This window comes from Gasterosteus aculeatus, chromosome 2, assembly GCF_964276395.1.
Source record: "Gasterosteus aculeatus chromosome 2, fGasAcu3.hap1.1, whole genome shotgun sequence".
NCBI classification, from domain to species: domain Eukaryota; kingdom Metazoa; phylum Chordata; class Actinopteri; order Perciformes; family Gasterosteidae; genus Gasterosteus; species Gasterosteus aculeatus.
The window spans coordinates 19,024,883-19,043,106 of record NC_135689.1 but is presented as its reverse complement, the minus strand read 5'-3'; the positions used below and the strand labels follow the sequence as shown (position 1 = coordinate 19,043,106).

The following is an 18,224-nucleotide window of genomic DNA, read 5'->3' as shown; positions in this document are numbered from 1 at the left end:
CTCATTCCAGTCTCACGCTCCAGGCGATGGAGCGAGTTGCGCCTCATTCCTTCCTTACCGCATCTGAGTCGGTTGCCTGGAACAGTTTTTCAGTGTTTCCTTGACCATTATAACAGGGGGTGCTGAGAAAGTCTGGAATTATTATTAAATTATATATATATATATATATATATATATATATATATATATATATTATTATTTTTGTGTGTAAAATAAGTCTAGGAAGCCGTGGTGTCTTCGGCTAACTTTATTAGTTCTACATTAACACTGAGACAGACCGGGTGGGTTCGTACGACCCCAAGTGCCGACTGCCGACGGTAAACGCCCCCTCTGATACACCTGATCCCTCCGCTCAGCATGTCAATAAAATAGTCCCATTACATTACAGACTCCCGAGGGTTGGTTCCGATCCATCGTCGGGAGCAGTGCATCCAGCCAACCGCCCCGTGATCTGTTCTGGGTTCCAGGGCAGGACTGTGGTCGTCATGCACCTGATCTCAACAAGCAGAACATCACAGCCGTCCGCCGATCACCAAAATACAGTCTGGTAAAATACCTTCTTAGTGTGTCATGCATAGAATTCTTTGTTTCAACACATATACAATATACAATTCACATGACAGAAAACTTGATACAAATACAAAACATGCATAATACTAAACATGACACTTTTATACAAATGCTTATCCCCACATCAACATAGAATAAAATAATAAATATGACATTACTTGAGATATGCACATGGATAAATAAACTCCGCACATTCAATGTGTACTTCAAACATTCTCACAGAAGAACTTCATATTGTGAATATACTGTATGTACAAAATGACACAGTAAGAAAAAGAATAGGAAATGTCCAAGTACATTGTTATGACTGAGCAAGCCTAGTTTACCATTACACACATAATTCTTCTATTTATAAATCCTTCCGGTGGAGAACTACTTCTAAAATGAAAGCAGCGTATCAGTGCTGTCTGAAATAACCCACTTCTAATAGCAATCTGTCTTTTTTGTTCCCCAGATTTAGAGAAAAGGCCAAACGGTGCGTTTTTTTGCGCAGCCAATCATAACAAACACCCTCTGAGGATGACGAGTGTTGGTGCAGCCAGAAGGAGGCCACACCATCACCGGAGTGCTTTGCCACACAGCATCCATTCACCGGTTGGGTATCGACCAAAGTATTGGTTTCGGGACTGGTGAAAGCGACTTACTTCTCTAAGCGACACCCAGCTCAGAGTGATGTCTCTTTGCCGTCATTGCCGCCCGAGCCTCCCCGATAGATCGCTGCAGAGCTGCTCCGGCTGGTAACTCGGTGTAACCTTCGTCTGAGATGTGGCCGATCCTCAGGTAGCGCCCCGGCCCTTCCAGAGCCACTGCATGGAGGTGCGAGAAGAGCAGCTGCAAGTCCCTTGTCAGTGTGTAGTGAGACACCAGCCTCAGCTCGGTGGGGATGTCTGCCTCCTCTGAGTAATCAAAAATGGCCGCCATATACTTAGAGAGGTCCCGGCCCCCGGCTTTGGCGCAGCCCACCTCCTCACCAATAAGCTGGACTGCTACGTCAGTGCTGAAAGAGTTCGGCCCAAAGGGGAGCTCTTGCTCGGCCTCCTCGTTGTCGCCGGTGCCGCCGCCGTCATCATCATCATCATCTAGAGTCTTCGGCCAGTGGTGGAGGCCCCGAGAGCAGATCACCAAGATGAAGTCGCTCTCCCGAATCTGTCGGCAGTACCAGGCCATGCTGCCCTCCTCAGACATGCTGAGAGACTCCCAAAGGTCAAGGCACACCTTAGAGACAAAGTATCCAAAATCAACAAACTCACATTAAAGAAACAATGAATTTTCATTTTCTAACCCCGAAAAAAGTCTTTTTGATCTTCTCCAACCTCCTCGAACCCCCTAGTCCCCCTCCCCCCTTCTTCCAGGGGTGACTTTGTCAACTACTTTACCAAGAAAATAGCTGACATACGCTCCTCTTTCTCAAACCCACTTCCTACTTCTTGCGTCCCACTGGCTTCACCTCTATCGCCCTCACTTCCCTCTTTCACCCCCCTGTCTCCTAACCAAATTCTTACCCTAGTAAACTCTGCCTGTCCGACCACCTGCCCTCTTGACCCCATTCCATCACATCTTCTACAATCTATCGCACCTGACCTTCTTCCTTTCCTCACCTGTCTCATCAACAATGCTCTGTTATCTGGCTGTTTTCCCAATTCTCTGAAGGAGGCAGGAAGAGTTAACCCTCTCCTGAAGAAACCTACCCTCAACCCTTCTGAAGAAAACAACTACAGACCGGTTTCTCTTCTTCCCTTTTTGTCCAAAACTCTTGAACGTGCGATCTTTAACCAACTCTCCTCTTATCTCCACCGTAACAACCTCCTTGACTATGGCGTTATATTTGTGCCACAATCCTGAGCGCGTAATTGTAAGTTTTGAGCACAGAGAACTATATTTTAGCAAAGAAAAACATATTCTGTGCGCGCAGTTTACTCAGGTGCCCTCTCCGCAAACTGTTTTTTTTGCGCGCAGGCAGCCGTTGCTGCGCTCTCTCCACCTCTTCACTCTGCGCTCGCTCGACGTTTCACTCACGCGCTCGCTCGACTTTGGGTAGCAGGGTTAAATTTGTGCCACAAAACCAACCAATCAGAGAATTAAAGAAGGTCAATTGTGATTGGCTGTTGGTCTCCAATCACAACGCTAGTAGAACTACCTACAGCATCGCGGAAGCTCAGCAAGTTGTTGAAGTTTGCAGCATTTGTGCTAAATGCTAACGGCCTGGATTAAAACACTTGCTGTTCTCATCATTTGCTTCATGTCTGATGGTGGCTAGCCGGACTTCTAATATCACTTTTTTTCGTCTTCTTTAGGAAGCGTTGTGATTGGAGACCAACAGCCAATCACAATTGACCTTCATTAATTCTCTGATTGGTTTTGTGGCACAAATTTAACGCTAAGTCGAGCGAGCGCGTGAGTGAAGCGTCGAGCGAGTGCAGAGTGAAGAGCTGGAGAGAGCGCAGCAACGGCTGCCTGCGCACAGAAAACCAGTTAGTGGAGAGGGCACCTGAGTAAACTGCGCGCACAGAATATGTTTTTCTTTGCTAAAATATAGTACTCTGTGCTCAAAACCTAAAATTACGCGCTCAGGAATGTGGCACAAATATAACGCCATACTTGACCCCCACCAGTAAGGCTTCAAGGCCATTCCACAGAGACTGCTCTCCTTGCTGTCTCAGAGCAACTCCACACTGCTAGAGCCGCCTCTCTCTCCTCTGTCCTCATCCTTCTGGACCTCTCTGCTGCATTTGACACATTCAACCACCAGATCCTTATTTCCTCACTTCAGGAACTTGGTGTCTCAGGCTCTGCTCTTTCCCTTCTCTCGACGGCCGCACCTACCGGGTAACCTGGCGAGGATCTGTGTCGCAACCTTGTCCTCTTTGGAATTTCCCCAGGGTTCCGTCCTGGGTCCCCTTCTCTTCTTGCTCTACACCAACTCTCTCGGCGCTGTCATTCGCTCGCATGGCTTCTCCTACCACAGCTATGCCGATGACACCCAACTAACTCTCTCTTTCCCTCACTCGGACACCCAGGTGGCGGCGCGGATCTCTGCCTGTCTCAGTGGATGTCCACCCACCATCTGAAAATCAACCCCAACAAGACTGAACTACTTCTCTTTCCGGGAAAAGATTCTCCGTCCCAGGACTTGACTGTTAACTTTGGCAAGTCTGTGTTAACGCCTACTTTAACCGCTAGAAACCTCGGCGTCACACTTGACAGCCAACTCTCCCTGACTCCCAACATTACTGCGACAACACGATCCTGTAGATACACGCTCTACAACATCAGGAGAATACGTCCTCTTCTCACTCAGAAGGCAGCGCAGGTACTGATTCAGGCTCTTGTCATCTCACGCATGGACTACTGCAACTCCCTCCTGGCAGGTCTCCCTGCTACCGCCATTAGACATCTGCAGCTTAGAATGCAGCAGCTCTTCTGGTCTTTAACCTTCCAAAATTCTCCCACACTACTCCACTCCTCCGCTCTCTTCACTGGCTACTGGTGGCTGCCCACATCCAGTTCAAAACATTGGTGCTCACCTACCATGCTGTGAATGGATCGGGTCCAGCTTACATCCAGGACATGGTGAAACCCTACGTCACAACCCGCACTCTCCGCTTTGCATCTGCAAAACTACTCGTCCCTCCCTCACTGAGAGCAAAACACTCGACTAGATCACGACTCTTTGCTGAAGACACCAGGACCACATAGAGCCTTCACATCTTCCGCCACAAACTAAAGACACACCTCTTCAGACTCTACTTCGACTAAAAGACTAACAAATTGTAGCACTTGTACTTATAACGCCACTCATCTATAGCAAATTGTAAATTGGCTTATTTGAGGAAATTGCACTTGTTTCTTGTTCTTCTGAGTTTGTACCCTATGGTTGAATGCACTTATTGTACGTCGCTTTGGACAAAAGCGTCAGCTAAATGACATGTAATGTAATGTACATGAACAATAAAGTCATACGCTTGTAATTTCAGCTTCCACTAAAAAAAGAACAAATTAGTCACGAAATGCCGTGTCCACTACCTGAGTGGCCATGTGCTGTTGTATGAAGGCCCCCAACTGCATGACGGCTTTGACGTGTGCAGGGCCATCGAAGCTGCTGTAGCAAATCAAAAGACGAGGAGGGTTCAGCCTCTTCCTGGCCAATGACATCACTTCCCCAGGAGTCCTGCTCTCCCGATGCTGCTCGATAACATCTGAATGGATGACACAGAAATGTGGTGTCTCGGCGATGAGGAAAAGGAGGTACAAAGAACGACTTGTCGTTCAAACGGTGTAAAAAACAACAACGACTTATTCTATTAGCTTTCATGAGATGCAAAAACACGTGGTTTGTCTCGGCACCTGGTTTGATGTCCAGTTTCTTCATCCAAAGCCTCGGCCTCCTTCTGGTGAATGCAGCCAATAAGACTACAAACATGGCTACCACGGCCAGGCCGAGTGGAAGAATCAGCGCCAAGGAGGGAGAGACAGAGGCCGGAGAGGAGCCTCCTAGGACGTTGGCATTACGTGACAATTTAGTGAGTGTAAGGAACATTTTGGTGAATGTGCTCATACACATGATAGAATTAATTTGTTTTCATTTTGGTTTTAAAACTCAGCAACAAAAAAGGTTGATAGATCCTCAGACACCAAAACAACCTGTCCTACCTTTTTGAATTTGCAAGACCTGAACATTGAATTTCTTCCTCACTGCATCAACTTGGTTAGCTGCAATCTGTGACACAAGAAAATGTCTGTGGGGTTTTCACCAGGAAGACCTCTTTTTATATTTTGTTGATAGTTGAATGAACACATCAGCATAACCCATACAACACATGAATATGATATATGCATTATAATATATGTTAAATACAAGGCCCTCTAAGGTATGTAAACAATAAGTGTCAAGCATTCATTAAACTACAGCTCAGTTTACCTCGCAGGTGTAGTTGGTTCCTTCTTCGAGGTCGTTCAGCTGATAGCTGTGGTAAGTTTGGTTTTGGCTGGAATTCTGATCATATCAAATCCATATAAAATACAATTACTACGTTCACGTGGTTGTCAAATATTTCTACAATATAAAAAACAGAGGCAATATATCACTGCAATGAATGTAGACATTGCTGCAGAAATTGAAACCGCTTACAGGTGTGATGTCCGTGTATTTCTTTATGCCGTTCGCGTAACACAGTGAGAAGTAGGCTCTGATGCCCAGGCTTGGGGGAGCCAGGTTAAAGGTCACAGTGATGGCTGTACCTTCCTGCTGGACCTCGATATGTTCGGGGTGCCAATCTACAACAACCACACCATGAAATAGATTACATTACATCACATTACATGCCATTTTATCTAAAGCGACTTACAATAAGTGCAAGTACAAACTCAGAAGAGCAAGAAACAAGGTGCAATTTCCTCAAATAAGCCAATTTACAATTTGCTATAGATAAGTGGCGTTATAAGTACAATTTAAGTGCTACAATTTTTAAATAGTAACGGATCTAAAGCTGTACCAGCGTCTCCAGTACCAGTTTATTTGTGAAAAATTTAAAATATGTTCTCTCACCCTTTTTGCACTGCTCAAGACCATTCTTCTCTGCACACGCTGCAAAACCACAATGTGCACATTGTCATAAATCCAACAGTGTTACGCCAACAGTCTCATAACTAAAAGTGGTCTTACAGCGGGTGGAGAAGTGCTCGCTGTGGTAGAATCTCTCCCACTCCTCAGGCACTGGCAAAGCCATGACGGTAACAGCATACTGGGACCCAAGGGAAAGGCCGGGGAAAGGGTCCGACTTGTACACCTGCAGAATGCAGCAGCAAACGTGACCGAACGTGACTTGAGAACGGGGTTGACCTTAACCTTTCACCTCCATGATGCAACCAGATCATCTTTGAAACTTAAGTCTGAACTCCTTAGTGATACATTTGTGGAGACCTTCAGGTTTCAGGGATCCACAACCTCCTGGAACCTGGGCTTGATTCACATTGTCAAATTGCTTAGGAAGGTTCCTAACTAAGTGAAATGACCCGGGAAGTAGTGTAAGTGGTCGGATTCCCTGAATACTGCAGTTGTCCTTTCCTAACTCCTCATGAATTCTCCTAACCATCTTTCCTTGACCCCATGATGTTTTCCACAGACTTTAAGGAATCCTAAGGTTAGGGGGTCATTTCTTAAACATTCGAATCCAGTGAATCTAGTGAGCCTCCAACATCGACACCATCAGGAAGAAGGCAGAGATATACTTCCTGCACCAGCCCAGGAAGTACAATCATCCTCAAAGAGCTGCAAGTCCTTAAATGTTGATACTACACCCACTTTTAAATTATTTTTTTTGTCTTTGTTTTTTCTTGTTTATTAATAAAACTTGAGCATGCACGTACAATATGTGTAAAATCAGTGGGAACTGTTGCAAGCATTGGTGTCACAAACGACGTGCTCAACAGAAAAAGGTGAAAGCCAGCGGGGCTCCATCTACCCTTTGAGCATGTGAAGCCGGGAGGGAGACGTTTCGGTGGAAGAGAAAGAGCTGACAGGCCACGCTGGTCCCTCCCAAGGCCTGCAGGAACACCTGAAAGCCTCGCAGGAAGGCAATCCCTGCGGAAAAAAATACAAAAAAGGCAATCTAACATCCAAGTTGCAGATACCCTGATAATACGTGGGACCCACAGCGGCTCAGGTTACAAGCGGGCGAGCGCAGCAGAGAGGCCGGGAGAGAGGGAGAGAGAAAGAGACGGCGAGAAATTACTTTTTGGAGACCAATTGTATCCAATTTGATGAATGAGTTTTGAAAGAGACTTTAAAACACACCAATCCCCTTCATGACGTGTGTGTGTGTGTGTGTGTGTGTGTGTGAACACACACGGTGTCAACCGCATGCAGCAATTGGCTTTAATGATCCAAAACAACCCACCATGGCAGCTGGGCTTCCAGGAGACAACCACCGTGTCTGAGTTGGGGTCTAGATCATGTACCAACTCGACCGTGACGTTATTCGGCCCGTGGACGTAGTGCTGACAGAGTTCACTGTCTTCTTTTCCAAGCAACGCAAAACACGGCCAGGGAATACAACCTGTGGAGGAAGAAAACATGGATACATTCAATGTCTCTGTATTTGCGACACGTGTAGGCCACACCAGCTGCTCTGTGAGGCGGTATCAGCTCATTCTGATGCGGTCAAGTGCCACTTCAGGTGAAGGACATGGAAGAAAAAGACTTGAGAGAAGATCTCACTGCTGCCAAAAACGTGCACTTTGTGCAAGTGCATTCAATGCTTTGCCTCTCAGAGGAATGTGCCAGTTCCAGTGGAATCGGAATCAGACTTACTTCCAAACGCGTTGATGGAGTTAAAACCAAGAGCCGTCTCTACGTCAGCTCGGATTATTCTGCAGTATTCACATTCAGTTCTTCCCTGAAGGGGAGAAAGCAATAGTTCAGTTCAATCAATACTCAATACTCAGTTTGGCATTTTCAACTGAATGTTTAAATCAAAACATGATTCAATTGTTAAACAGTCAAACCCTTTTTCAGACAGTAAATATTATAGTCAGCTCACACATGTTTCTCTGCAGATTTAGATTTGTACAGTGACGTGGAGTCAGGTAGGCTGCCTACAACTCCCAGAACTCCGACATAAAAATATCTTATAATTGAATATGCAATATGTGTGTTATTCTAATTGTTTAGACATTACGATGACAAATCTATTAAGCACGCATAATCAAATACAAAAAATGGTAGAATAAGTTTTTTTTTTTTTTTACTCAGTGCCAACCCACTAACTGGTATACCTGCACGTCACTGGAGAGGACATAGCGTGCCATAATTATCGCATTTAGGAACCGCAACTAGACTAACCGGCAGATATGATCAAAGGCTGAAAGGGAGCGTGCACACAATGGAATTTAACTTGTCTGGTTGGGTACTAACTGCAACAGCCTCAGTCTAACTACGTGCACACACGCAAGCCGGGAACCCGATATCCCTTCCTAGGAAGGCCAGAGCTGTTCTGATATACACCGTCTACAATGGCTATGAAAGTAGAAAAACACTTTGTAATGCACTTTTATTTAGAGAAAACAATTAGATGGAAAGGACAAATGTCTACATTAAATATGATGAAATTAAAATGATGATGGAGTGTAAAACCCTCAAACTATGAGCGCTGAGGAACCTCAGCAGTTGGGTTTGGCACTGAAGCCAAAATGTTGACAGAGTACCTTCTTCCACATGTTCACTTGTGGCAAACTCAAAACAGGTTCACTTTCAACAGCGGCTTTCTTCTAGTCACTCTGCCATAAATGCCAGATGTGTGGAGCACACGGCTAATAGTCGTCCTGTGGACGGATTCTGTCCCCTCAGCTGTGGATCGTTGCGGCTCCTCAAGAGTTCCTGTGGGCCACTTGGTTGCTTCTCTGATTTCTCTTCTCCTTGTCCGACTTCTATGTTTGGGTGGAGTGGCTTCGCTTTCTGCTTTTATAATGGACCGTGAGAAGTTCAAAGGTTGGGATATTTTGTTTAGAACCTGACCCCGCTGTTATTTATGAAATTGCCTTTTTTTTCTACCCCTGAACTTTGTTCAGATGGAAAAAGAAAAAGATTAGTAGCTCACAACCATTTTTAACTTGGGACCCTTTAAATAAAGATGATTTATCCTGCTGAAAAAAAGAGCAATCAAATCAGCAAAGTCCTCCTCAGATTTGATTTGACATTTTAAGACTAAGAGCATGAAGACATTAAATTCACCAAATATAATTTTGAAATTTAATTTATGAATAAGTCAGAACTCACAATATAATATGAATCCAACGGCAGTGCATATGCATAAGGAATCATTCAAGATAGAAAGTTATTAACCTCTAAAGCTCACACATTAAGGGACATGCACACACACACCTGCTAATTTAACCAACACTGTGTGGTTCTTTCCTCTCGTGACAGCACACAAAAGAAAACGCTACGTCGACAGCTGGAGAAGCAGCAGCAGCATGTATTTAAAAAGTGCATCTCAGCGGAGCTTTCACTTCCACATAAGAGCACCTAACACACAGCGGGGGGGGGGGGTCTCCTGTTTACCTGTCGCACGCAGTCCAGACTGCAGTCCTGGGGGTGGATGTCGCCATCCTCAGCACGGAGGGGCCCACCAAGTGCAAAGAGCTGGTACAGAACAAGAGTAGCCTTCCACATGATGCTATAGTCCAACGGTGAGCACCTGAAAACTACCCCCCCCCCCTCCTCACACGTACTGGGTGCACTGAGAAGCTACAGTGCTGGTGGGAAAGAGGAGCTCCGAGGCAGCGCGTTCTCCCTAAGAGTGAGTAAGTGACAGCTGGCTGGGAGCGAGCAGAGGACGAGGGCGGAGTGGTGTCCTCGGGCGCTGGGTGGAGGTGAATCCAGCGTACGTTCTTTCTTATTTAACAGTTGCGCTGCCAGACTGACGTTTGTTTCTTTTGTGCTGCTTTGTTTGTTTGTGTTTTGTGCTTGATTTAAAAAGACTAAACATCCTCGATATGGGAGCCAAGAGAATCCTCAGCCAGGTTCATCTTTATTAAGCACGGATGTTTATGAGCTGTACACATGAGGGGGCGGCCTTTGTTTTCACAGGAAACATTGGTCAAATACATCTCGGAAGGGGGGGGGGGGGGGGGGGGGGGGGGCTTTGGTATTTTAAATACCAAGTAAAAAACATCAATTAGTGCTTTTATCAAACCCTGATAGAATTGATGAAATATGGAAAGTAGGATAAGGAGGTTAACAACTAAAGGTTTGGCTGGTGGATCCCGGAGGAGCGGAGAGCAGCTTCACCGGATCTGAAAGAACAAAGGAACACGTTCACTAATAAATTGTACATTTAAATATATCGGTCAACCCATGGCTTTTACATTTTTGCCCAGGGAGCAATTAGGGGTTAGGTATCTTGCTCTGGGACACTTTGACTTGAGACACGGGCTGGCCGGGACTCAAACCACCAACCTTGCGGTTCGCAGCACACCCACTCTACCCCCTGCGCAACGACCAGTTGTGTTGTATGAGCTACTTGCGTAATACTACCTACAGCAGATCACTGACATGTACCAGCACATCCAAAACCATCTACCGCCGTTTAAATGTACGTTAGATTTAGAATGCAAACGTCAACGGGAGACAAACGACGTCCTTTTCAAATAACTTTTTAGTTTGGTGAAATGAAAATCAAAAAACTCCCCTCGCAGAGGTCACACAGAGAACGACTGTGGGGAGTCCGAGGAGCAGTCGGAGCCTGTCGGATGAGCAGCGGCATGCTAAACGCCACGCTGTCAGTCTGCGGAATCCATTTACCAGCTGGAAGTCTTTTCACGCTCAAGCAGAATCAGATTTTCGTCGGGAAGCTGGGCGAGGAATGCAGGTGGAGGAATGCTGGCGTTTGGCCAAAGGAAACAGACTCACCGTATATTTGTCCCATTTCTTCTCGGGGTCGTACGGCTCCCAGCGGCTAGCGGGGAAGATGTGCTTGTTCTTCTCGTACCAGCTCCTCAGCACCACTTTACCTGCGTGAGACTTGAAGGCAAAATTAGAAAGACTGGGTGAGCCTTTTAAAATTGAGTTAATTTGAATTCAAAGTCCCTCCTCAAGTTGAGACGTATGAACTGATCATCAGAAAATAGAATGTGTGGACAATAATAATAGTGTCATGAATATGCAGCAGAAAACCGCTGGCTTGAGTTCATCTCATTTACGAACGAGTCCGTCGATTTCGAGATGCATTTGGATTTCAGTTTTCAGTCCACTTGTTCTGTGACCCGATGCAGCAGATGGGTATCTCTGCTACACACTTCAGTGCGGCCCTTAACAGATTCTGTGGTTATTTCTTATCATTTTCCTCATGATAAAGGTCCTGTGTTAATTGAGCAGCTTATTCTATTGAAGAACAGCTGCTAATAAAGTTCTGGTAATTTGAAGATTCGCCCCCTTAAATATTTCGCAATAAAGGTTTTACCTAATAATAAAACCCTTGATTTAAACGTTTCCTTCCTCTCCTCCCTTTGCTGCCCAGATTGTTTCCATTCAACCCCCCTGACTGACTCATCTGTGGTTACGGTCAGCCCTGGTTCAGATTTACCAGAGAATTCCGTTTGTTTCCTCTAACAATCGTGATTTTGCTGCCATGTTTAATGTCACCTCGTCTTTCTCAACGGTGGCGTCGTTCACCAGTCGAATGTCATCGTGCACGTCAAAGCTGAAGAGAGGACCTGTGGGAGAAAACCAAGCCGACTTAGCCTGAAACGTGCTGCAGTTCTAGTGCAGAAAGAAATGCTCGTGGGCCGCCGAAATTGTTTTCTTTTAAAACGGAACAAATGTGCTCAAAGCTTGTTTACTCACCAGATTTTCCTCTGGCTTTGGTTACAATGAAGTCATAAAAGCTGTGATGCTGAAAAGAGAAACAGACAGAGAGAAGAAAAATGCCAAATGAACTCTGTCTTCAATTATAATATCCTGTCAACAGCGGAGTTCTGTGGGGAGACGTCACGGTTTCAGTTTCTACCCCACCTTCTTATTCCAAACCAGTGGGGCGCCGCAAACAAGAGTTTCAAGTTCATACCTCTACTTATCCACCATAAAATAGTACCGTTAGTATCGTTAGAGCATTCTGTCCGTCTAAATATAACGTGCATGTATCAACTTCATGTCCCACTTCGACGTGGGACATGAAGCAGCCGCGGCTCGAACCGCCAAACTTGCAGTTCCTGGCGCACCCTCTCTACCCATGCGCCACAACGACCCCCTTTTAAGTTAAATATTATAAACGTACCAGTAGTCTAGAGCACAAATGATCATAGATATGGATTTACAGATTTGTTGAGAAATGACTGGTGCCAGTCGGTCTGAGCACGTGTAAGCCATTAATGCTTTCTGCAGGGACGACACCATGTAATGATTTGTGTACGACAAATGTTGTTGAGCATCTTTCTCTGAAATGAAGCGCCAGGACCCTTTCGGACTGACTGCATACGTGCAAGGGACATGAAGGGACATGAGGGGACATGAGGATGACCCCCAGTGTGGCACAAGATCCAAGATACATAAACTCTTCATCAAATTTGTCGGACATTGGCTGGTTTTAACCAATGAGAGGCTACGCAGCATGTTGAAATGTATAAAACCTGTGTTTGTCCTTCATTGTCTGGAGCAGACTGAACTGTGAAGGCTCGGTATAATGGAGAAATATTCTGTGTCATACCCTCTATTTTTTATTAAAAGATCTATTCCTTTATTTGACTGTGGAATATAAAGTCGATCGTTGCAGCTACAGAGGGCAAAGGGCTGCAGCAACACAATGCTAAAAGGCAGCGAACCTACTTACGTGTGGGATTATCAGATCCTCCTTGATGTACATCAGCTGCTCCACTCCTGCAGACCTGCACAGAGGAAAACAACGTCCCATTCACTCACACATTGGAGCAGGTCCGTGTGCTGCGAGTGGCTTTGTTTGGGGCTCCTTCCGTTCTGCTCACCTCAGCTCGCTGAAGTCCTTCCTGAGGACCTCCAGCGCCCTCTGCAGGAAGTTCTGCATGGTATTCCCCTTCTTCATCTACCGGAGAGAAACACACACCAAGACGCCATGAAGGCACAAAGAGAGTAGAGTATAGTGTAGCTCGTGTACAGTGGGCTCGTGTACAACAGGCTCTACCTTGACAGTCTTACGGTGCCCGGAGCCGTCCCAGTAGCTGAACGTGATCTCAATCTCCTCACCTGGAGACAAAGGAGCGCTCCGTTACTAAGGACAACGGAAAGGTGAGGCCTTCTTCACCGCTGACACGTCTGACCTAAGCGGGACACAGTGTGCACGGAATGTGTGCTAGCGATTAAGAGTCTCACTCAACTCTTAATCTTCTCCTGTTTGAGCTCCCACTCCTGCCGGAGTTCCTCTCGGAGACGGTTCTCCTCCTCCTAAACAAAGAGAGCAGAGTGGGAAAGTCTTTTCATCACCTCAAAGGAACGGCTGGCGGTCAGCCTGTGTTCAGCATCAGCATCACCATTGTATAGACAAACAGATGTTCCAGCTGTGAGGGATAAGTGCAGTGTGTGTTTGCTACACACGGTAGCAGTCGTTTTTTTAGTTTGATAAGATGGTGAGAGTGATTTCCATTCCACTCACCTCTCTGTCTCGATCAGGAAGGAAACTTGTGTCCACATCTGGATTTTTCCCCAGATACTTCTTCCTAGCCGGACAGTCTACGAGAAAAAGTCACAGCTGTTTCTCTTTGTTTCCCAAAGCTGGGAACGATAACTGAATGACGGCAGAAACGTGTTATAGGGCAGACAGACAGCGGTAGAAGGATACGGGGGTGTTATGAGCGCTCAAGAATATCGAATCGAACCCTTAAAAGCTACTATTGGAAAACCTTTTTAAAAAGTTGATGTTATGTTTGTTGATAGTGGTTATATTTTGGCCAAAATCCATGAACAAAACGCTCGGTAATTATAATTTCAGATTTAATAAGTGAAATGATTTAAAAGAAAACCTCGCACAAGAAACACCGCAAAGGGGACATTCGTACAGCAAACTGGCCGCACTCTTCTTTCGAGACACACAACATGCTCGTCCCGTTAGAGGGAGGAGGAGCAGCACGGAGCCCCGACGGATCCTCTCCTACATGAAACTCACAGTCCAGCTCTTCGTCTTCGTTCTCCTCCTCCTCCTCCTCCTCGCCCTCGTCCTCCGGGTTGAACGATAAACTGGCGATCTTCCTCTTCTGTTCCTCCTTTCGCTTCTTCTCCTTCTGCTTCTCCAGCTTGCTGCAGACAGAACAGTGAGAAACCAGCCATGACCCTCAAATAGAAAAGCTAGACGTACAAAAGTAACAGAACAATCGTTTCAAACTGCTTTCATGCATCTGGTGTGAAACTGCTGCAAAGGCTGCCAGCTGACTTCATCTGGTCTCATGTCTCAGCTGCAGTTTTGTTTTTGATGTTATTTGTTAAGGTCCTTTCTAATGGAAGCAGATTCTCCTAAAGAAATAACGCAGCGTTGTAAATCTCGTAATAATGTTCTTTAGAGGTTTGCACCAGATGTTGGAACCAGGCTGCTCCAAAATTCAGCTGGAAGGGCATCAGGGAATTCAAGAAGGGGACCAGTGAGGCGCTGGAGGATCTTCGGGCGTGCTTTGACTGCACAGACTGGGAAGTTTTCAGGACGGCTACAGACAGTCTGGATGAGTTCACAGAGGCTGTAAGTTCCTACATCGGCTTCTGTGAGGACAGCTGTGTACCATCATGCACCAGGGTGAGTTACAACAACGACAAACCCTGGTTCACTGCGGAACTCAGAACACTACGTCTGCAGAAGGATCAGGCATTTAGGAGTGGGGACAAAGACTTGTACACAGAGGCAAAATACAAGTTTAGCAAGGCGGTGAGAGATGCTAAACAACTGTACTCTGAGAAACTCCAACAACAGTTCTCAGCAAGTGACTCTGCTTCGGTCTGGAGAGGCCTCAAACACCTCACCAACTACAAGCCAAAACCCCCCCACTCCATGAATGACCTCCGCCTGGCAGACGAGCTGAATGAGTTCTACTGCAGATTCGAAAGACAATGTCCTGATCCCATCCCCCACAGCTCCACCAACCTCTACAGGCCTCTCGCCCTGACCTCTGTAGTCATGAAGTCTTTTGAACGGCTAGTCCTGACCCACCTGAAGTCCCTCACCGACCCCCTCCTGGACCCCCTGCAGTTCGCCTACAGAGCCAACAGGTCTGTGGACGATGCTGTCAACATGGCCCTCCACTACATCCTCCAGCATCTGGACTCCCCAGGAACCTACGCCAGGATCCTGTTTGTGGACTTCAGCTCTGCCTTCAACACCATCATCCCGTCTCTGCTGCAGGACAAACTCTCCCAGCTGCACGTGCCCGACTCCACCTGCAAGTGGATCCCAGACTTCCTGTCTGACAGGAAGCAGCACGTGAAGCTGGGGAAACATGTCTCAGCCTCTCGGACCATCAGCACCGGTTCCTCCCAAGGCTGCGTTCTCTCCCCTCTGCTCTTCTCCCTGTACACCAACAGCTGCACCTCCAGCCACCAGTCCGTCAAGCTCCTAAAGTTTGCGGATGACACCACCCTCATTGGACTAATCTCTGGTGGGGACGAGTCCGCCTACAGGTTGGAGTCTGACCATCTTGTGCCGTGGTGCAGCCAGAACAACCTGGAGCTCAACGCTCTAAAGACAGTGGAGATGGTTGTGGATTTCAGGAGGAACAGAGTCCCACCCTCCCCCATCACCCTGTGCGACTCCCCCGTCACTATTGTGTATTCCCTCCGTTTCCTGGGCTCCATCATCACCCAGGACCTCAAGTGGGAGCTGAACATCAGCTCCATCACCAAGAAGGCTCAGCAGAGGTTGTTCTTCCTGAGGCAGCTGAAGAAATTCAACCTGCCAAAGACGATGATGGTCCACTTCTACACGGCCATCATCGAGTCCATCCTCTGCTCCTCCATCACCGTCTGGTACGCTGCAGCCACAGCCAAGGACAAGGGCAGGCTGCAGCGTCTCCTCCGCTCTGCAGAGAGGGTGATCGGCCGCAATCTGCCGTCCCTGCAGGACTCGTTTGCCTCCAGGACCCTGAAGCGAGCTAAAAAGATCGTGGCCGACCCCTCCCACCCCGGACAAAAACTGTTTGTGCCCCTTCCATCTGGCAGTTTTAAACTGCCAGAATTTAAACTTTTTTAATTTTTAACTTTAACTTTATTCCCTTGTTTTAGACTAACCCATAGCCTTATTCTACTAACCCATTGCATTAGCATTTCATTTTTACTTTATTTTATTACTTGTGCACTGCTGTCTTGTTGTCTATTGTCACACTGTCTACTGCCACGCACCAACCGCCAAGACAAATTCCTTGTATGTTTGACATATTTCGGTAATAAATGTTTCCTGATTCCTGATCACAGAAGTCCACCATCATGTAAAGCCCGGCTCGCAGCCGGTCCCTGTGTCCCCCTTCCCCCCGGGTGTGGAACCACTGTATCATCGTAGGGGGCAGCATTCAAGTGTAGGTTTGTTTTTTGTCCTAATATCGCTCGTTTTTAATTCCAGTATTAGAACGAAAGCATCAAAACAACAGCAGCAGCAGCAGCTTTAGAAGTTACAATGCTCCGTTATTTAGGTCAACAATATGTGCTTCTTTTTTTTCCACTGACAACAATGTGAGCTATTTGTTGTCAACGGCCCGTATTTCGTTCCATAGTGTAATCAGACACCTGCAAAAACAGTCAGTGGCCACAACAAGCACTTTTAACGTTACACAGATTTGTCTGATCTAATATGTTAAATCTGCTCAGGATACAATCTGAAAGTGTTACTGTGTGATCAGATATGATTTATATATCCACTAGGAGCAGCAATTAATAGTTTGTCTCTCCACAATGCATCGTCACCATTTTGCTTTGTTTTATATCAGCTATGGGGTGAAAGCGGAGCCCACTCACAGCTGGAGCTCCTTGGACTGCTCCTTCTTGGCCAGCTGTTTCTCCCTCTCCTTCACCAGCGCCTCCTGCTTGGCCTTCATGTCATTCAGAGTCACCAGACCTGATCGAGAGGGACACAAACAAGTCACTCATCCTCTTGGGTCCTGTTTACTTATGAACTAAACAGAAGCAGAGTGTGCATTGGTAGTGCACATGTGAAGGGATCACGTGACGCAGAACAAGAGGAGCACCTTACCAACTGTGCTGGACTTGAGCTCGGCCTCTACAGCATCGTAGTGAGCGGAGAACTTCTTGTCGATGTTGGACTTCACCATGTTGTCCTGCGAGGGGACAGACAGGTCGGTTAACGTTCTCTCTGAAGCACAGCGGGGCGCAAAGGGGACTTTATTCACTGACCCTCAGCGCTCTCCGTACTACACCTAGCTAACGACCACGGGGCTAATTTATCATGTATTTTTAATATACAACTTAGAATTCCGGGTAAAAGGTTCAGCTACGAACCTCTGCGATCTTCTGTTTGAGCTGCACGAGCTGCTCTCTTTCTTTTTCTCGCTTTTTCATCAGCTGCATGGCTCTGCCGGCCTCGCTGGCCGCTCCTTTGTACTGCGCCATGACGCCTTCTTTACTTGCGCCGCTCGCTTGTGTGAACGTTTAATCCGCAAATGACGAAGAGAAAAGTTAGATGTAGAAATGGAACAGATTTTTATCTTCCAAGACCCACTGAAGCCAGATCGCAGCTCTCCCGGTACACCAAAACAAGAAAAATGGCGGCGACAAAGTGCATGATGGGTAGTTATGGATGACTATATATGACGCCTTCAGGTGCTTCAGAAAACCTCGGATTTATGCTCCACCAGGCATATCGATGTGAGAGGAGAAGATACAGTATTTTTATTTCGATTGTTGATTTTGAATCTCCAATGGAATGTGCAACAGAAAGAACACATAGATTGATTAATCAAAAGCAAAAAACATTTTTAATACAATTGAACAAATGTCCTTCTTGACAAATGTATTGATACATATTGATTAGCAAAAAAAGCTTTAGTTGTTCATTGATTGAATCAACTTTAATCTCATCTGAGCAAATATCTGTAAAATCTATTCACATAGTGGTAGACAAATGCAGCCACCACAACAATAATACCAATAATATTATATTATAATATAAATTCAATAATACCGTGTCGACGGGAGATGGGGG

At 46.2% G+C, this 18,224-nt stretch overlaps 2 protein-coding genes across 2 annotated transcripts; both read right to left on the bottom strand.

Annotated features, from left to right (window-relative positions):
• Nucleotides 1–232: 232 nt before the first annotated feature.
• Nucleotides 233–9,872, bottom strand: LOC120829601 (interleukin-17 receptor D). The gene is made up of 12 exons (XM_040193867.2): nucleotides 9,629–9,872; nucleotides 7,880–7,964; nucleotides 7,467–7,625; nucleotides 7,032–7,150; nucleotides 6,233–6,356; nucleotides 6,116–6,154; nucleotides 5,699–5,844; nucleotides 5,489–5,563; nucleotides 5,221–5,287; nucleotides 4,915–5,061; nucleotides 4,594–4,766; nucleotides 233–1,785 (listed from the first exon to the last, which is right to left on the bottom strand). Exons 1-12 carry the CDS (start codon nucleotides 9,737–9,739, stop codon nucleotides 1,219–1,221), a joined length of 1,812 nt encoding a protein of 603 aa, XP_040049801.2. The 5' UTR covers nucleotides 9,740–9,872; the 3' UTR covers nucleotides 233–1,218.
• Nucleotides 9,873–10,061: 189 nt separating this feature from the next.
• Nucleotides 10,062–17,905, bottom strand: fam50a (family with sequence similarity 50 member A). The gene is made up of 13 exons (XM_040193868.2): nucleotides 17,522–17,905; nucleotides 17,256–17,340; nucleotides 17,021–17,120; nucleotides 14,199–14,329; nucleotides 13,689–13,765; nucleotides 13,414–13,480; nucleotides 13,221–13,282; nucleotides 13,045–13,121; nucleotides 12,894–12,948; nucleotides 11,912–11,960; nucleotides 11,711–11,781; nucleotides 10,979–11,089; nucleotides 10,062–10,362 (listed from the first exon to the last, which is right to left on the bottom strand). Exons 1-13 carry the CDS (start codon nucleotides 17,630–17,632, stop codon nucleotides 10,354–10,356), a joined length of 1,005 nt encoding a protein of 334 aa, XP_040049802.1. The 5' UTR covers nucleotides 17,633–17,905; the 3' UTR covers nucleotides 10,062–10,353.
• Nucleotides 17,906–18,224: the final 319 nt, after the last annotated feature.